The sequence below is a fragment of the Mesoplodon mirus genome (genome assembly GCF_964341445.2).
Source record: "Mesoplodon mirus genome assembly, chromosome: 11".
NCBI lineage: Eukaryota > Metazoa > Chordata > Mammalia > Artiodactyla > Ziphiidae > Mesoplodon > Mesoplodon mirus.
The window spans coordinates 58,858,402-58,870,583 of record NC_138987.1 but is presented as its reverse complement, the minus strand read 5'-3'; the positions used below and the strand labels follow the sequence as shown (position 1 = coordinate 58,870,583).

The window sequence follows — 12,182 nt, the reverse complement described above, 5'->3', positions numbered from 1 at the left end:
CTTGACACCCTAGTCAGGTAAAACTCCTTTGTTGTAGCCTCTAGTAGAATCTTGTCTTTCCTTTAGCACACCTATCTCAGTTTATAATTATACATGAATCAGTAATTACTTATGTTAGCTTCCTACATTAGACTGTAAGCTTCTTGAAAGTAAGAACACTTAACAGTTTACACAGTGCCTGGTACATAGGATGGTATAAATGAATACACTGTTAAATAAATAACTACATGAATGAATGAATGGACAAAGAGGAATAGAGCAAGGTGGTTCTGGAGTTAGAGAGACCTGGATTCAAATCCTGACTTTGACACTTATTGTGTGACCTTGAATAAGTTATTTAACCTCAATTCCCTCATTTGTAAAACAGTGGCAATGGTACCTACCTCATAGGGTTGTGATGAGATAATCGTGTGTCTGTCACATAATAAGTACTTACTATATGCTACCATGTATTACTATCATGATTCTTAATATTACGAACTTTTACTGTTAGACTAGGATGATTTTAACCTCCCTTCAGGACCCTCAGAGGCTGCCAATATCCTCCATACCTCTCTTCACCTACCTGCTAGTTGGGAAATTCTTCCTCAGATTTAAACTCAGATTTTTTTTTTTTTCCCCACGCCAAGCAGCTTGTGGGATCTTAGTTCCCTGACCAGGGATCGAACCCGTGACCCCTGCTGTGGAAGCACAGAGTCCTAACCACTTGACCGCCAGGGAATTCCCTAAACGCAGATTATTTAAAAAGCATTTAAATAATGCTTGTAAAGCTCATTTCTCTGATTCATTAAATCATTAATGATTTACCATGCTTCTGTCATTCATTCATTCAACAAATATTTCTCAAGCTATCCAGGTACTGTTCTAAGCACTAGGGATAGAGTGAAAACACAGAGAAAAAATCCTTGCCTTCATCGAGGTAATAACTTGGTGGGAGAGGCAGAATATAAATAAATATATAATAAAATGTCAGATAGTGATGTGTACTATGTAGAAAAATTAATTGAAATAAGGGGAGGAGCTGTGGTGCCAGTATTTACAGATCCTTGTAAGTCATGGGAAAGAGTTTAGATATTATTCTAAGTGTGAATGGAAGCCTCTGGAGGGTTATGAGCAGAGGAATGACATGATCTGATTTTCATTTTTAAAAAGTCATTCTGTAAACCAATGTTCATAGAAGCATTATTCATAACAGCCCAAAGATGGAAACAAGCCAAATGTCTATCAACAGATGAATGGATAAACAAAATGTGGTATATGCATACAATGGAATAGTATTCAGCCCTAAAAAGGAAGGAGAGTCTGACACATGCTACACTATGGATGAACCTTGAAGATATTATGCTGAGTGAATTAAGCCAGGCACAGAAAGACAAATGCTGTATGATTCCACTTATATGAAGTACCTAGAGTAGTCAAATTCATAGAGACAGAAAGTAATTAGCAGGGACTGGAGGCAGTGGGGAATGGAGATTTATTGTTTAATAGGCACAGAATTTAAGTTTAGAAAGATGAAAAAGTTCTGGAGGACAACGATCACAGTTGCACAACAGTGTGAATGTACTTAATGTCACTGTACTGTATGCTTAAAAATGGTTAAAATGGGGCTTCCCTGGTGGCGCAGTGGTTGAGAATCTGCCTGCTAATGCAGGAGACACGGGTTCGAGCCCTGGTCTGGGAAGATCCCACATGCCGTGGAGCAACTAGGCCCATGAGCCACAACTACTGAGCCTGCGCGTCTGGAGCCTGTGCTCCGCAACAAGAGAGGCCGCGATAGTGAGACGCCCGCGCACCGCGATGAAGAGTGGCCCCCGCTTGCTGCAACTAGAGAAAGCCCTCGCAGAGAAACGAAGACCCAACACAGCCAAAAATAAATCAATAAATTAATTAATTTTAAAAAAATGGTTAAAATGGTAAAATAATAATAATAGTAATTATTGTTATTATTCTGGCTACTGTGTGGTGAAAGAACAAAATAGGGAGAAACGGTTAAAGTGGAAGCAGAGAACCCAGTTAGGAGGCTACTACTGTACTCCAGAGAAGGAATGGTGGTGGCTTGGATGGAAGTTGTAGAGATGATCAGGAGGGGTCAAACTCTGTGTATTTTTTTTTTAATCGAAGTATAGTTGATTTACCAGGTTGTTTGTTTTTTTTTTTTTTTTTTTTGCGGTACACGGGCCTCTCACTGCTGTGGCCTCTCCCATTGTGGAGCACAGGCTCCGGACACGCAGGCTCAGTGGCCATGGCTCACGGCCCAGCCACTCCGCGGCATGTGGATCTTCCCAGACCGGGGCACGAACCGGTGTCCCCTGCATCAGCAGGCGGACTCTCAACCACTGCGCCACCAGGGAAGCCCCTACCAGGTTTTTTTTTTTTTTTTTAAGGTAGAGCTTAGCAGATTTGGACTGGAGGTAGAGGTGGAAGAAACAGAGAAATCAAGGATGAACCCAAGAATATTGAGCAACTAGGAAATAATTGTGTCATTTACTGAAATAAGATGGGGGAGGAGCAGATGTGAGTACTTTTGGACAAAGTTAAGTTTAGGATGGTTATCAGATATCCAAGCGGAAGTGTTAAGAAGGCAGTTGGATTTGGCAGTCTGGCGCTCAGGGAGAGGTCTTGTCTGAAGAGAAAAAAAATCGAGAGTTATCAAGGTATCTAAAGGAACCAGTAAGCCAGAAAGAGAAAAACAAATGTCGTATATTAATGCATATATATGGAATCTAGAAAAATGGTACAGATGAACCTATTTGCAGGGCAGGAATAGAGACGCAGACATAGAGAACGGACATGTGGACACGGCGGCGGGTGGTGGGGGGAAAGGAGAGGGTGGGACAAATTAGGAGATTAGGATTGACATATATACACTACCATGCGTAAAATAGCTAGCGGGAACATGCTATAAAGCACAGGAAGCTCAGCTCAGTGCTCTGTGATGACCTAGATGGGTGGGACGGGGGGGTGTGGGAGGGAGGTCCAAGAGGGAGGGGATATAGGTATACATAAAGCTGATTCACTTCATTGTACAGCAGAAACCAACACAACATTGTAAAGCAATTATACTCCAATAAAAATAAATAAACTCCAATAAAATAAATAAATAAACAAATAAAGGATCCAGATGGGGACTTCCCTGGTGGTCCGGTGGTTAAGAATCCACCTTCCAATGCAGGGGACATAGGTCCAATCCCTGGTCGGGGAACTAAGAACCCACATGCTGTGGGGCAACTAAGCCCGCGTGCCACAACTACTGAGCCCATGCGCCACAACTAGACAGCCTGCATGCTCTGGAGCCCATGCACTCTGGAGCCCATGCACCACAACTACAGAACCTGTGCACCACAACTAGAGAGCCCATGTGCCACAACTACTGAGCCCAAGCACTCTGGAGCCCACATGCCACAACTAGAGGGAAGCCCTCGCACCGCAACAAAGAGCCCGTGTGCCACAACTAAGACCTGACACAGCCAATAATAAATAAATAAATATTTTTAACAAACAAAAGTTTTTAAAAATTCACGGAGCCAGATAAGCTCAGCCAGGGAGCAGGGGTAGCCAGAGTAGAAAAGAGGGCCCAGCCCGTGGCCTCAGGCCTGCCAATATTTAGAAACTGGCAAGAGAAGAGGAATGAGCAAAGGATAAGAAAGGATACAGATTTTCCCCTTCTTCAGTGAGGAAGTGGAAAATCAGAGGGAAGTGTGAAGGAAAGATTCAAGGAGGGAGCTATCAAATGTTCAGATGCTGCTGATACATTATGTAGGATGCAGACAGAGAACTGGCCATTGGATTTTGCATGAATAGTGAACTTTTTAAAATAAATTTATTTATTTATTTATTTATTTATTTTGGCTGTGTTGGGTCTTCATTGTTGTGCGTGGGCTTTCTCTAGTTGCCGCAATCAGGGCCTACTCTTCGTTGCAGTGCACGGGCTTCTCACTGCGGTGGCTTCTCCTGTTGTGGAGCACGGGCTCTAGGTGTGTGGGTTTCAGTAGCTGCGGCATGCGGGCTCAGTAGTTGTGGCTCGCGGGCTTAGTTGCTCTGCGGCATGTGGGGTCTTCCTGGACCAGGGATCAAACCCGTGTCCCCTGCATTGGCAGGTGGATTCTTAACCACTGCACCACCAGGGAAGTCCCAAGAATAGTGAACTTTTTAAGAGTGGTTTTAATTACATTCTAGGGCTGAAATTTTGCCTGCAACGAATTGAGAAGAGAACGAAACGTGAGAGGTGGAGGCAGTAAATAAAAGCAATTCGTCCAAGGAGTGTTGGTAAACAAGAAGCAGAGGAATGGAGCAGTAATCATAAGAGAATGGGCAAAAAAAAGGGAGGATGGGCAGTCTGGGAAGGGCTTTTTAAGATGGGAGAGTTTAAATCATGTTTGTAAACTGATAGGAATAATCCAGTAGAGAGAAAAAATGCTTTTGCTGGAGAAAGAAGGGATAACTGAAGGAGCAAATTCCTGTGACCAGGAAAAGAGGGGTTCAAGTTTACATGAGGAGACATTGACCCTAGATAGGACAGTTCACTTAGTACAGTGTAGTGGTTGAGAGAATGACCTCTTGTTACCTGAAAACTGGGTTCACCTCTTGGTAGGTGTCAAGCTAAAAGACACAACCAAGCCAAAGAAGAAGGAAGAAGAAGGAAGGATTTATTGCTTGTAGCAAGTAAGGAGAACACTGGGAATCTGTCCCAAAGCAGTGTTTCCCTGAACAGCAAAATTGGGGAATTTTTAAGCTAAGGGTAACATGCATATTCACGAAGGGGCTTGAGCAGAGGAAAATTCAGCATAGAAGTGGGGCAAAGGGTGACAGAGTCCAAGCTTTAGTTGATTGAAGTCATGAATGTCAGAAAAGGTGAACATCATCATTCCATTCTCCACCTTGGTGGGAGCCTGCAGAACTTGTCAGATTGTTGTGTATACCCCTTGAGGAGGAATTAGGACTCTGTTTTATCCCTGAACTATTGTTTCTTGACAGCTTTTGCTTTGTTCCTGCATTCCCTCAATTCCCTTAAGATCTTTTTTTTTTTTTTTTTTGGCTGCATTGGGTCTTTGTTGCTGCGCGTGGGCTTTCTCTGGTTGGGGCGAGCAGGGACTACTGTTCGTTGCGGTGCGGTGGTTTATCTTTGTTGCAGAGCACGGGCTCTAGGCGCATGGGCTTCGGTAGCTGTGGTGCACAGGCTAAATAGTTGTGGCTCGCAGGCTCCAGAGTGCAGGTTCAGTAGTTGTGGCGCACGGGCTTTCTTGCTCTGCTGCATGTGGGATCTTCCCGGACCAGGGATTGAACCCCTATCCCCTGCATTGGCAGGTGGATTCTTAACCCCTGTGCCACCAGGGAAGTCCTCCTTGCAGTTTCTTACTGCACCACATGACAGTACAGCTCACTGGGCCAGGAATGCCCTACTGCTCCAACACTCCTGGAAAACTCCTGGTCTTCAAGACACATCTCAAGCATCCTGTGCTCTGTGAGGCCTCCCCACTCAAGCCTCAGGAGAGGATACTGCCCCAGGACACTGTATGGGTGGCCAACAAAATGAGCTGTGGGTCTCGGAGTAGTTTCAGAGCAGCAATTTCATCTCTCTCACCCTTTTCCCAGTGCCAGTATGAGATTCCACCAAATAAAGGCTTATGAAAGAGAAGGAAAAGGAGAGAGACAGGAGGAGTGCAGGATTTCTGGAAGGGAGGAAGGCCTCAGGACCAGGACATAGAGTCGGGGAAGCTGACTTTATCTCTTTCCTGTGCATACCCCCCCCCACACACCAGTCACTGGTCAGAAGCAGTGGATTGGATACCCACGGAAGGATCCATCCAAGCATTTGGCAAGTAGGAAGGGCCATGGCGAGGCAGAGCAGACAGGCACCTGATCACCGTATTTATGTTTCTGTGTGCACCGACTCTACATGAACTGCATATTTACACATGAGAACTGGTACTGGCAGGTTGAGGATTTCTGGAACAAGGGCCTTGCTGAACACTGAAGTGGCAGACACTCAGCTGAGGCCTACGAGGGAGAATGGCAGGGCGGAGGAGTGGAGAGACGGTCTTCTGGGCAGAGAGGTGGGCAGCCACGTGGACAGCCCTGTGGGAAGGGGTGGGCCTCCTGAGGACGGGCCAGGGAAGCCAGGCGCTGCTGTACACACTCAGCTGTCAGCCGTGCTTCTGGGTCTGCATCCCAGCAGTCCTCCAGGAGCTCTCTCAGGCCGCCAGGGTCCTGGGAAGAATGACCAGGAGGCAGGCTTTACCCCAGGACCCTGAGTGGCCCCATGAGTGTTCCCAGGGTTAAAAGGTATCTATCACGGCCCTGTTCTCAACACTCTTGTTCTGGTCCTTCCTGGAGCCTTCTTCCTCCCCTTCACTGAAATCCAGCCCTTTGCATCTTGTTCCCCATGAGACAGGTTCTCTCCAAAGAGTCCACCTTTTCCTCTGAGGAGCTAATTCAGGTTAATTAATGGCCTACCCTGCTGATGGGAAATTACTCTCCTTCCTCTCAGGCAATCAGGGTCTTCTGCAAACAATGCCTGGGCCTTTGTTATCTAACCCAACAGACACTTGTGCAGTGGAAACTTCAGATCAGGTAGCAGAGGAATGGGCTTCCTGTTAGGAAACAATTTTCCTCCGAAACCCTGAAATTTCACTATTAGGCCACTGTTTTAACCCTTCATACTTAGTTCTGGCTTTTATTGGGTCATGGCAGAAACACAGATGTGTAGGACAGCATGAGGAATTATTGGATTAAATGTTGGGCTCCAGTGTACTAGGAGAGGAGCCATCTTGGGGGCAGAGCTCAGGGCAGAAGCAAAGCCAAGGAGGGCTTCCTGGAGGAAGGAACTGAGGGACAGGACAAAATGATGATGGAGAGAAGAGGGATGGACAAGGCAAGACTGAGCAAGAGGCAGGTGTGTGTCTCAGAAATGGGCTGTGTGAGACTTACGGTGGAAAGGGATGAACTGAGGTTCAGAGCAAGTTTGCCCAGCTCCAGCTGACCATGAGCCAGGAGGGTGGGAGATGAGAGGGGCTAGGAGTAGGTAGGCTGGTCCTGGTGGACAAGTCCTTGAAGCCCATGCCAGGCCTCTCCAGGTCCCCAGCCCACCAGCCTGTGGCCTCTTACTGTGGCAAAGCAGCACCAGGTGGATGGGATGTGAGGGCGCCTTCTCTCCTCCACTGCCAAGGTCCACAGCTCACAGGTGGTAGGGGTGCTACCCAGTTCTGCCTCATAGGCCAGTTGGAAGGGTGGTGTTCTGCTGTCTGGGAAAAGGCACATGGGGCTAGGTGTCAGCTAGCCCGAGGGGGTGACTTCTTGCGGAATGGCCCAGAGGGAGAAGGGAAGAGCCTCCTGGGTCAGGAGGTAGGTGGGTCTGGAATGGGTGGGTGGGGCATGGGGGGAGTGAGGCCACTGTCACACCCATCCTTACCGGGTCTCAAATCTGGGCAGCGGCTCATGATCTCCCACAGGAGCAGAGCCAGAGAGTACACATCAGCTCGCCGGAGGGCCGTGCCCCAGTCCTGTAGGTCTAGAGTCTTGTCCAAGAGCTCCGGTGCCATGTACCTCTGGGTGCCAGCCTAGACACCAAGGCATGGAGGGCCAACAGTCATCACCACGGCAATCCTCACCACACAGTGGTCCATGCAAACACCCCCCAACTAGACTCAGCAACATCCCACGCGCTACAGGAGATGCCGCACTGTTGTCACGTCTTCAGCAGCACCACCATCAGCATCCTGGGCCTCACCCTCCTCCAGAGTACTGACCTCCATGATGGCAGCTGGGCCTCGGGGTTGAGTAGGAGCCCAGGTTGGGGGCTGGGCGAGGCCAGGGAGCACCAAGGCGAGGCCCAGGTCTCCAATGGCGCATGACCCATCGTCCCGAATGAGCACATTCTGGCTGCTCAGATCCCGGTGGGCGATACCTGGTTTATATTGGCCTGTGGGAGAAGCCAGGTTGAAGGGACACGGATCTTCTTGCTTTCTCTTTTTGACCCAATCCTTCCCCTCCAAGCTAAGGGAAAATCAGAAACAGCGGTGTGGCTCCTGACTCCCATGGCTTCCTGCCCCCAGCTCACCCACCATCCTGCCAGCGTTCCTCATGGAGAAACGCCAGGCCCTGCGCCAGGGACAGTGCCATCCGCAGGGAACTTCCCCAGTCACTGGTGTGCTGGGCCAAGTAGTGGCACAGGGAGCCCTGGGGAGAAGCAGAGAGAAGAGAGGGACACACAAAGCTGGAGGGGGCTGATCCACCCCAGGGAACAGAGATCAATTGATCCCCCTGCACCTCCCAGCAGACTTACACACCGACACACCCAGGGCAAGGCAGCAGGCAGTGGAGGAGTGAGCACGTGCATCAGTTGGATTGACAGGAAAAACAGTAGCTCTAGTTCAACTGTCCCAAGCACTTACTGTGTGCCAGGCCTCCTGTAGCCCTCACTACAACCCTGGGAGGTAGGAACTCCTGTTTTACAGATGAGGAGCTTGCTGGAAATCCCTGGGCAAGAGAGTAGCAGAGCTTGACCCTCAGCAGTCTGACTCCAGCATCACTCACCTTTAGCTAACTCATACTGCCTCACAGGACTTGGGGTGCAGACAGAAACAGAAGAGGCAGAGCGGGTTAGGTGGGGCACCCTCGCGAACCACCTGGCCTGAGGTGTCACCTTGTAGCAGAGCGCGGATGGGGAGAGCCATTGGGTAGGAGAGCAGCTGGCAGGGAGCAACTGGGAATTGGAGGGAAAGGAGCAATAGAGTCCCTCATTCTGCAAACATTATTGAGCACTTTCAGTGTGCCAGGAAAGGTAAACAAACAAACAAAACTAAAAAAGCAGTGATTTTTGAGCTAGGCAGTGAGGTACATTGGTCAAAGAAGGGACTTTGCAGAATTCAAGATTTCAGAGGTGAAGGAACTACAGGTACTGATAAAGTCCCACGTCCTTAGCAGGCCCACAAGGCCAGTGTGGTCTGGCCCCTGCCTACCGATTCCTCTTCATCCTTTTTGCTCATGATCCTCCTTATTCTTTTTTTATAGTACCTTTTCTTTTCTTTCTTTTTTTATTACTTATTTATTTGGTTGCACCGGGTCTTAGTTGCGGCAGGTGGGCTCCTTTAGTTGCATCTCGCGGGCTCCTTAGCTGCAGCACGGGACTTCTTACTTGTGGCATGAAAACTCTTATTTGCAGCACGCATGCGGGATCTAGTTCCCTGGCCAGGGATCGAACCCAGGCCCCCTGCATTGGGAGCACAGAGTCTTACCCACTGTGCCACCAGGGAAGTCCCTCTTGTAGTACCTTTTCTTTCAGCACTTAACACGCTTGACATTTTACACTTCTTTTTGTGTTTGCTTGATCCATTTCTGCTTCCCTACTACTCTATAAAATCTGGAAAGGCAGGGACTGGGTGTGTTTTTCCTAGCACAGGAAGTGTGACATATAGTTCATAAACATTAGTTGAATGCCTGGAGGTAATTCTTTAACAATGGTTTTCCTTGAGGTTGGGAATATGAATTGTTTTGATTTCTCCCTTTTCTTGTCAATGTAAGTCAAAAACGTTAGCAAGTACTGCTTATAATAATAAAAGGTAAAAACAATACAAGTCACTTCTAATGTTCTACAGAAAAGGAAATCTAAAGAATAAGAATAAAGCAAAAGAATAAGCGTGGACAGGGCCTCGCTGCCATCCAGCACCCCGCCCCGACGCCTTCCCACACACAGGCAAACACACACATATGCGTTCCTCAGCACTCACCTTGGGGTGTAGTTCCAGTACCAGCAGGGGCCCACAGGGCAGGGGACCAGGGCTGCCCCTGCTGGCGGTGATCAAGCGGACAATGTGGTCATGCCGTAGGCCCGGCAGCCCGTACAATGCTCTCTCAGCTTGGAACTGGGCCACAGCCCTCAGGGGGAAGGCCTTGATGGCTACCAGCTTGCCTTGCAGCCGGCCGGCCCACACCACTGCGTGACCTCCTTCCCGGATTACCTGGTGAGGACATGGTGCTGGGTGTGGGCCCCAGCTAGGAGCAGAGCCAGGCTTCCTCCCCAGCACACCCTCCGAGAGCGCCCAGAGGAGCCCGCCGCCCACCCTCCCCGGGCACCTGGGAGAAGCACAGCTCGGGCAGCTCGGGCAGCTCGGCACTCCAGTCCCTGCCTGAGTGTGGTTCCGGCTCCGGCTCTGGCCCTGGCTCTGGCCCACTGTGCACTGGGCAGGCCTTCCGTTGTAGCAGGGCTGAGGCAGAGAAGAGCCTTAGGGCCGGGGTGCCCGGGTATAGAGACTGGGAAGGGGGCTTTGTGGGAAGTGATGGGGGTCAGGGGAGCCTGGAGAGGGGTCAGAGCACTGGGACAGTGTGTTGGGGTCACAAGGGAGGGGTGGGGCAGATGAATACCCAGGACGATGTTGCTCAGCAGCAGCAGGAGAAGCAGCAGCCCCAGCAGCACCAGTGCTGTCCAGATGGACTCGCCTGGACGTTAAGGCAAGAACGCGGGCTGGATGAGCCCTGTCCCAAATCATGTTCTCTGCTCCTCTCCCGCTCCTCAGAGAAGTTGCTTCTCCACCCGCCCCCACCCTGGTCACAAGCCCCCTTATCTCCCAGTCACCAGGGCAACCAACTTCTCAAGGCCAGGAGGAGGGAAGCTTGGGACGGGGTTGCGGTGGGCGGGGGGGGGGGGGGTAGAGTGAGAATTGGCCCTGGTTCTACCTCTCATTCTAACCTGGGTTCCAGCCCCCACCTGGCTCCAGCATCCTGGGTGGCTACCTGGGATGGCCTTGGGACCCTGGGAACCAGGTGTCCCAGGGCTCCCCAGACGAGGCAGATGGCTGTAATTGGCATTGCAGAAGTCAGTGCCACAGGAGCAGGTGAAGAGAGTAAAGCTGGGACTAGGATGGGCTCGGGGGCTCGGGTCACAGTGGGGGGACTCACAGCCTGGCTCATCACTGTCTCGGCATCCTAATGGCATGGGATTGGGAGAAGAGGAGAGAAAGGGGGCGAGAGAGAGAGAGAAAGAGTGTACGAGTGAGCATAACGGGGTCTGGGAACACGGAGGGAGTCCCTTCTCTATCAGAGGCGTCCCTTCCATTTCTTACGGGCTTTTCTTTCCCTCCACACATTCCCTTTCTACTCCTCTCCTCAGCTGCCACCCCCCACCCCACCCACCCAGGATGTGCCTCTCTCCCCCACTGGCTATCGCCTGCCATGTGCTGTGCCATATTCACCTTGCATCTCCACCTGTGCCTGGTCTTGGGTCAGGTTCCAGATCCCAAAGCAGCAGCGGCTGTAGAGGCAGCGGATAACCCTGGGGGGCCCTGGTCCTGCGTCTAGCAGCTTCCCCAGATTCTTGGTGCTTCCCCGCACTCCAGGGGCCTCAAAGAACACACAGGTCCGCCTGCCCGGGGGTGCTGCGGCCCAGGGTAAGGAGAGGGGAGGGTTCAAGATGAGAGTGAATGCAGGGGCAAAAACAGCAGCCAAAGAGAGACAAAACATGTTTTATATCCCAGGGCCAGCCTGGTAAAGCCACAGGAGGAAACAGGGTCAGCAGAGGCCTGGAATCTGACCCCCCCACCAAGGGGACCCATAGCTGTACCCATCACCTTCACTTGCCCACCCCATCACCACTCTTTCAAAGGGGTGGCTGCTGCTTTAAGTGCCCCCTCCTTTAATGGATAGGTGGAAGGACCCTGCTCCTCCCTGTAGACACTTACCTTGCACAGCTGTGGGAAGCAGTGCCCAAAGCCCCAGAATCCCCAGCATCATGCAGTGGGAGGGGGGGAGCATGAACCAACACGGCTGCCCCTGGCCAGAGCTTCCTTCAGATGCAGGGCACCGTGGGGCTGCTGATCCTTCAGTCCCCAACTCCACCCCCTCCCTCTTCCCAGTCTCTGTGGGGGAGACGGCTGCTGAGGGGGAGAGGATGGGTGTGGGGAGAAGCAGGGAGAGAGAGGGAGGAGCAGAGAACCAATCTCGTGTCTTCCTCTCTTCAGCCACCTCCTCTTTTCTCTGTAAAGTGGGAGGAGGGCGCCTTAGTGGTCCCGCTGAGAACCCAGCAATGCCTAATTTCAAACCTCTGCCCTTTGCTGACCCTAGGACAAAATGCTGGATCCTGTCAGCCCTTCCCAGGCTGGAAACCAAAGAGAGGTCAAGTGCTCAGAGCCATTCAGCTGTGCCCAAGAGCCTTTCTAGTCCTTATTTTCCGGGCTCAGATCTGCAGTCCC

At 50.6% G+C, this 12,182-nt stretch overlaps 1 protein-coding gene across 3 annotated transcripts; it reads right to left on the bottom strand.

Annotated features, from left to right (window-relative positions):
- Positions 1-5,476: 5,476 nt before the first annotated feature.
- AMHR2 (anti-Mullerian hormone receptor type 2) lies at positions 5,477-11,736 on the bottom strand (the record flags this gene model as incomplete). Of its 3 annotated transcripts, XM_082635981.1 has the most annotated exons (11): positions 5,477-6,207; positions 7,105-7,241; positions 7,409-7,556; positions 7,746-7,918; positions 8,061-8,175; positions 9,726-9,956; positions 10,072-10,202; positions 10,360-10,434; positions 10,729-10,920; positions 11,187-11,369; positions 11,673-11,736. In XM_082635981.1, 11 exons carry the CDS (start codon positions 11,722-11,724, stop codon positions 5,998-6,000), a joined length of 1,647 nt encoding a protein of 548 aa, XP_082492107.1. The 3 variants fall into 3 exon arrangements, with proteins under 3 accessions (XP_082492107.1, XP_082492106.1, XP_082492105.1); XM_082635979.1 differs by lacking the exon at positions 5,477-6,207 and having other exon boundaries at positions 7,101-7,237; positions 11,673-11,721; XM_082635980.1 differs by lacking the exons at positions 7,105-7,241; positions 7,409-7,556 and having other exon boundaries at positions 11,673-11,721.
- Between the last annotated feature and the right edge of the window lie 446 nt (positions 11,737-12,182).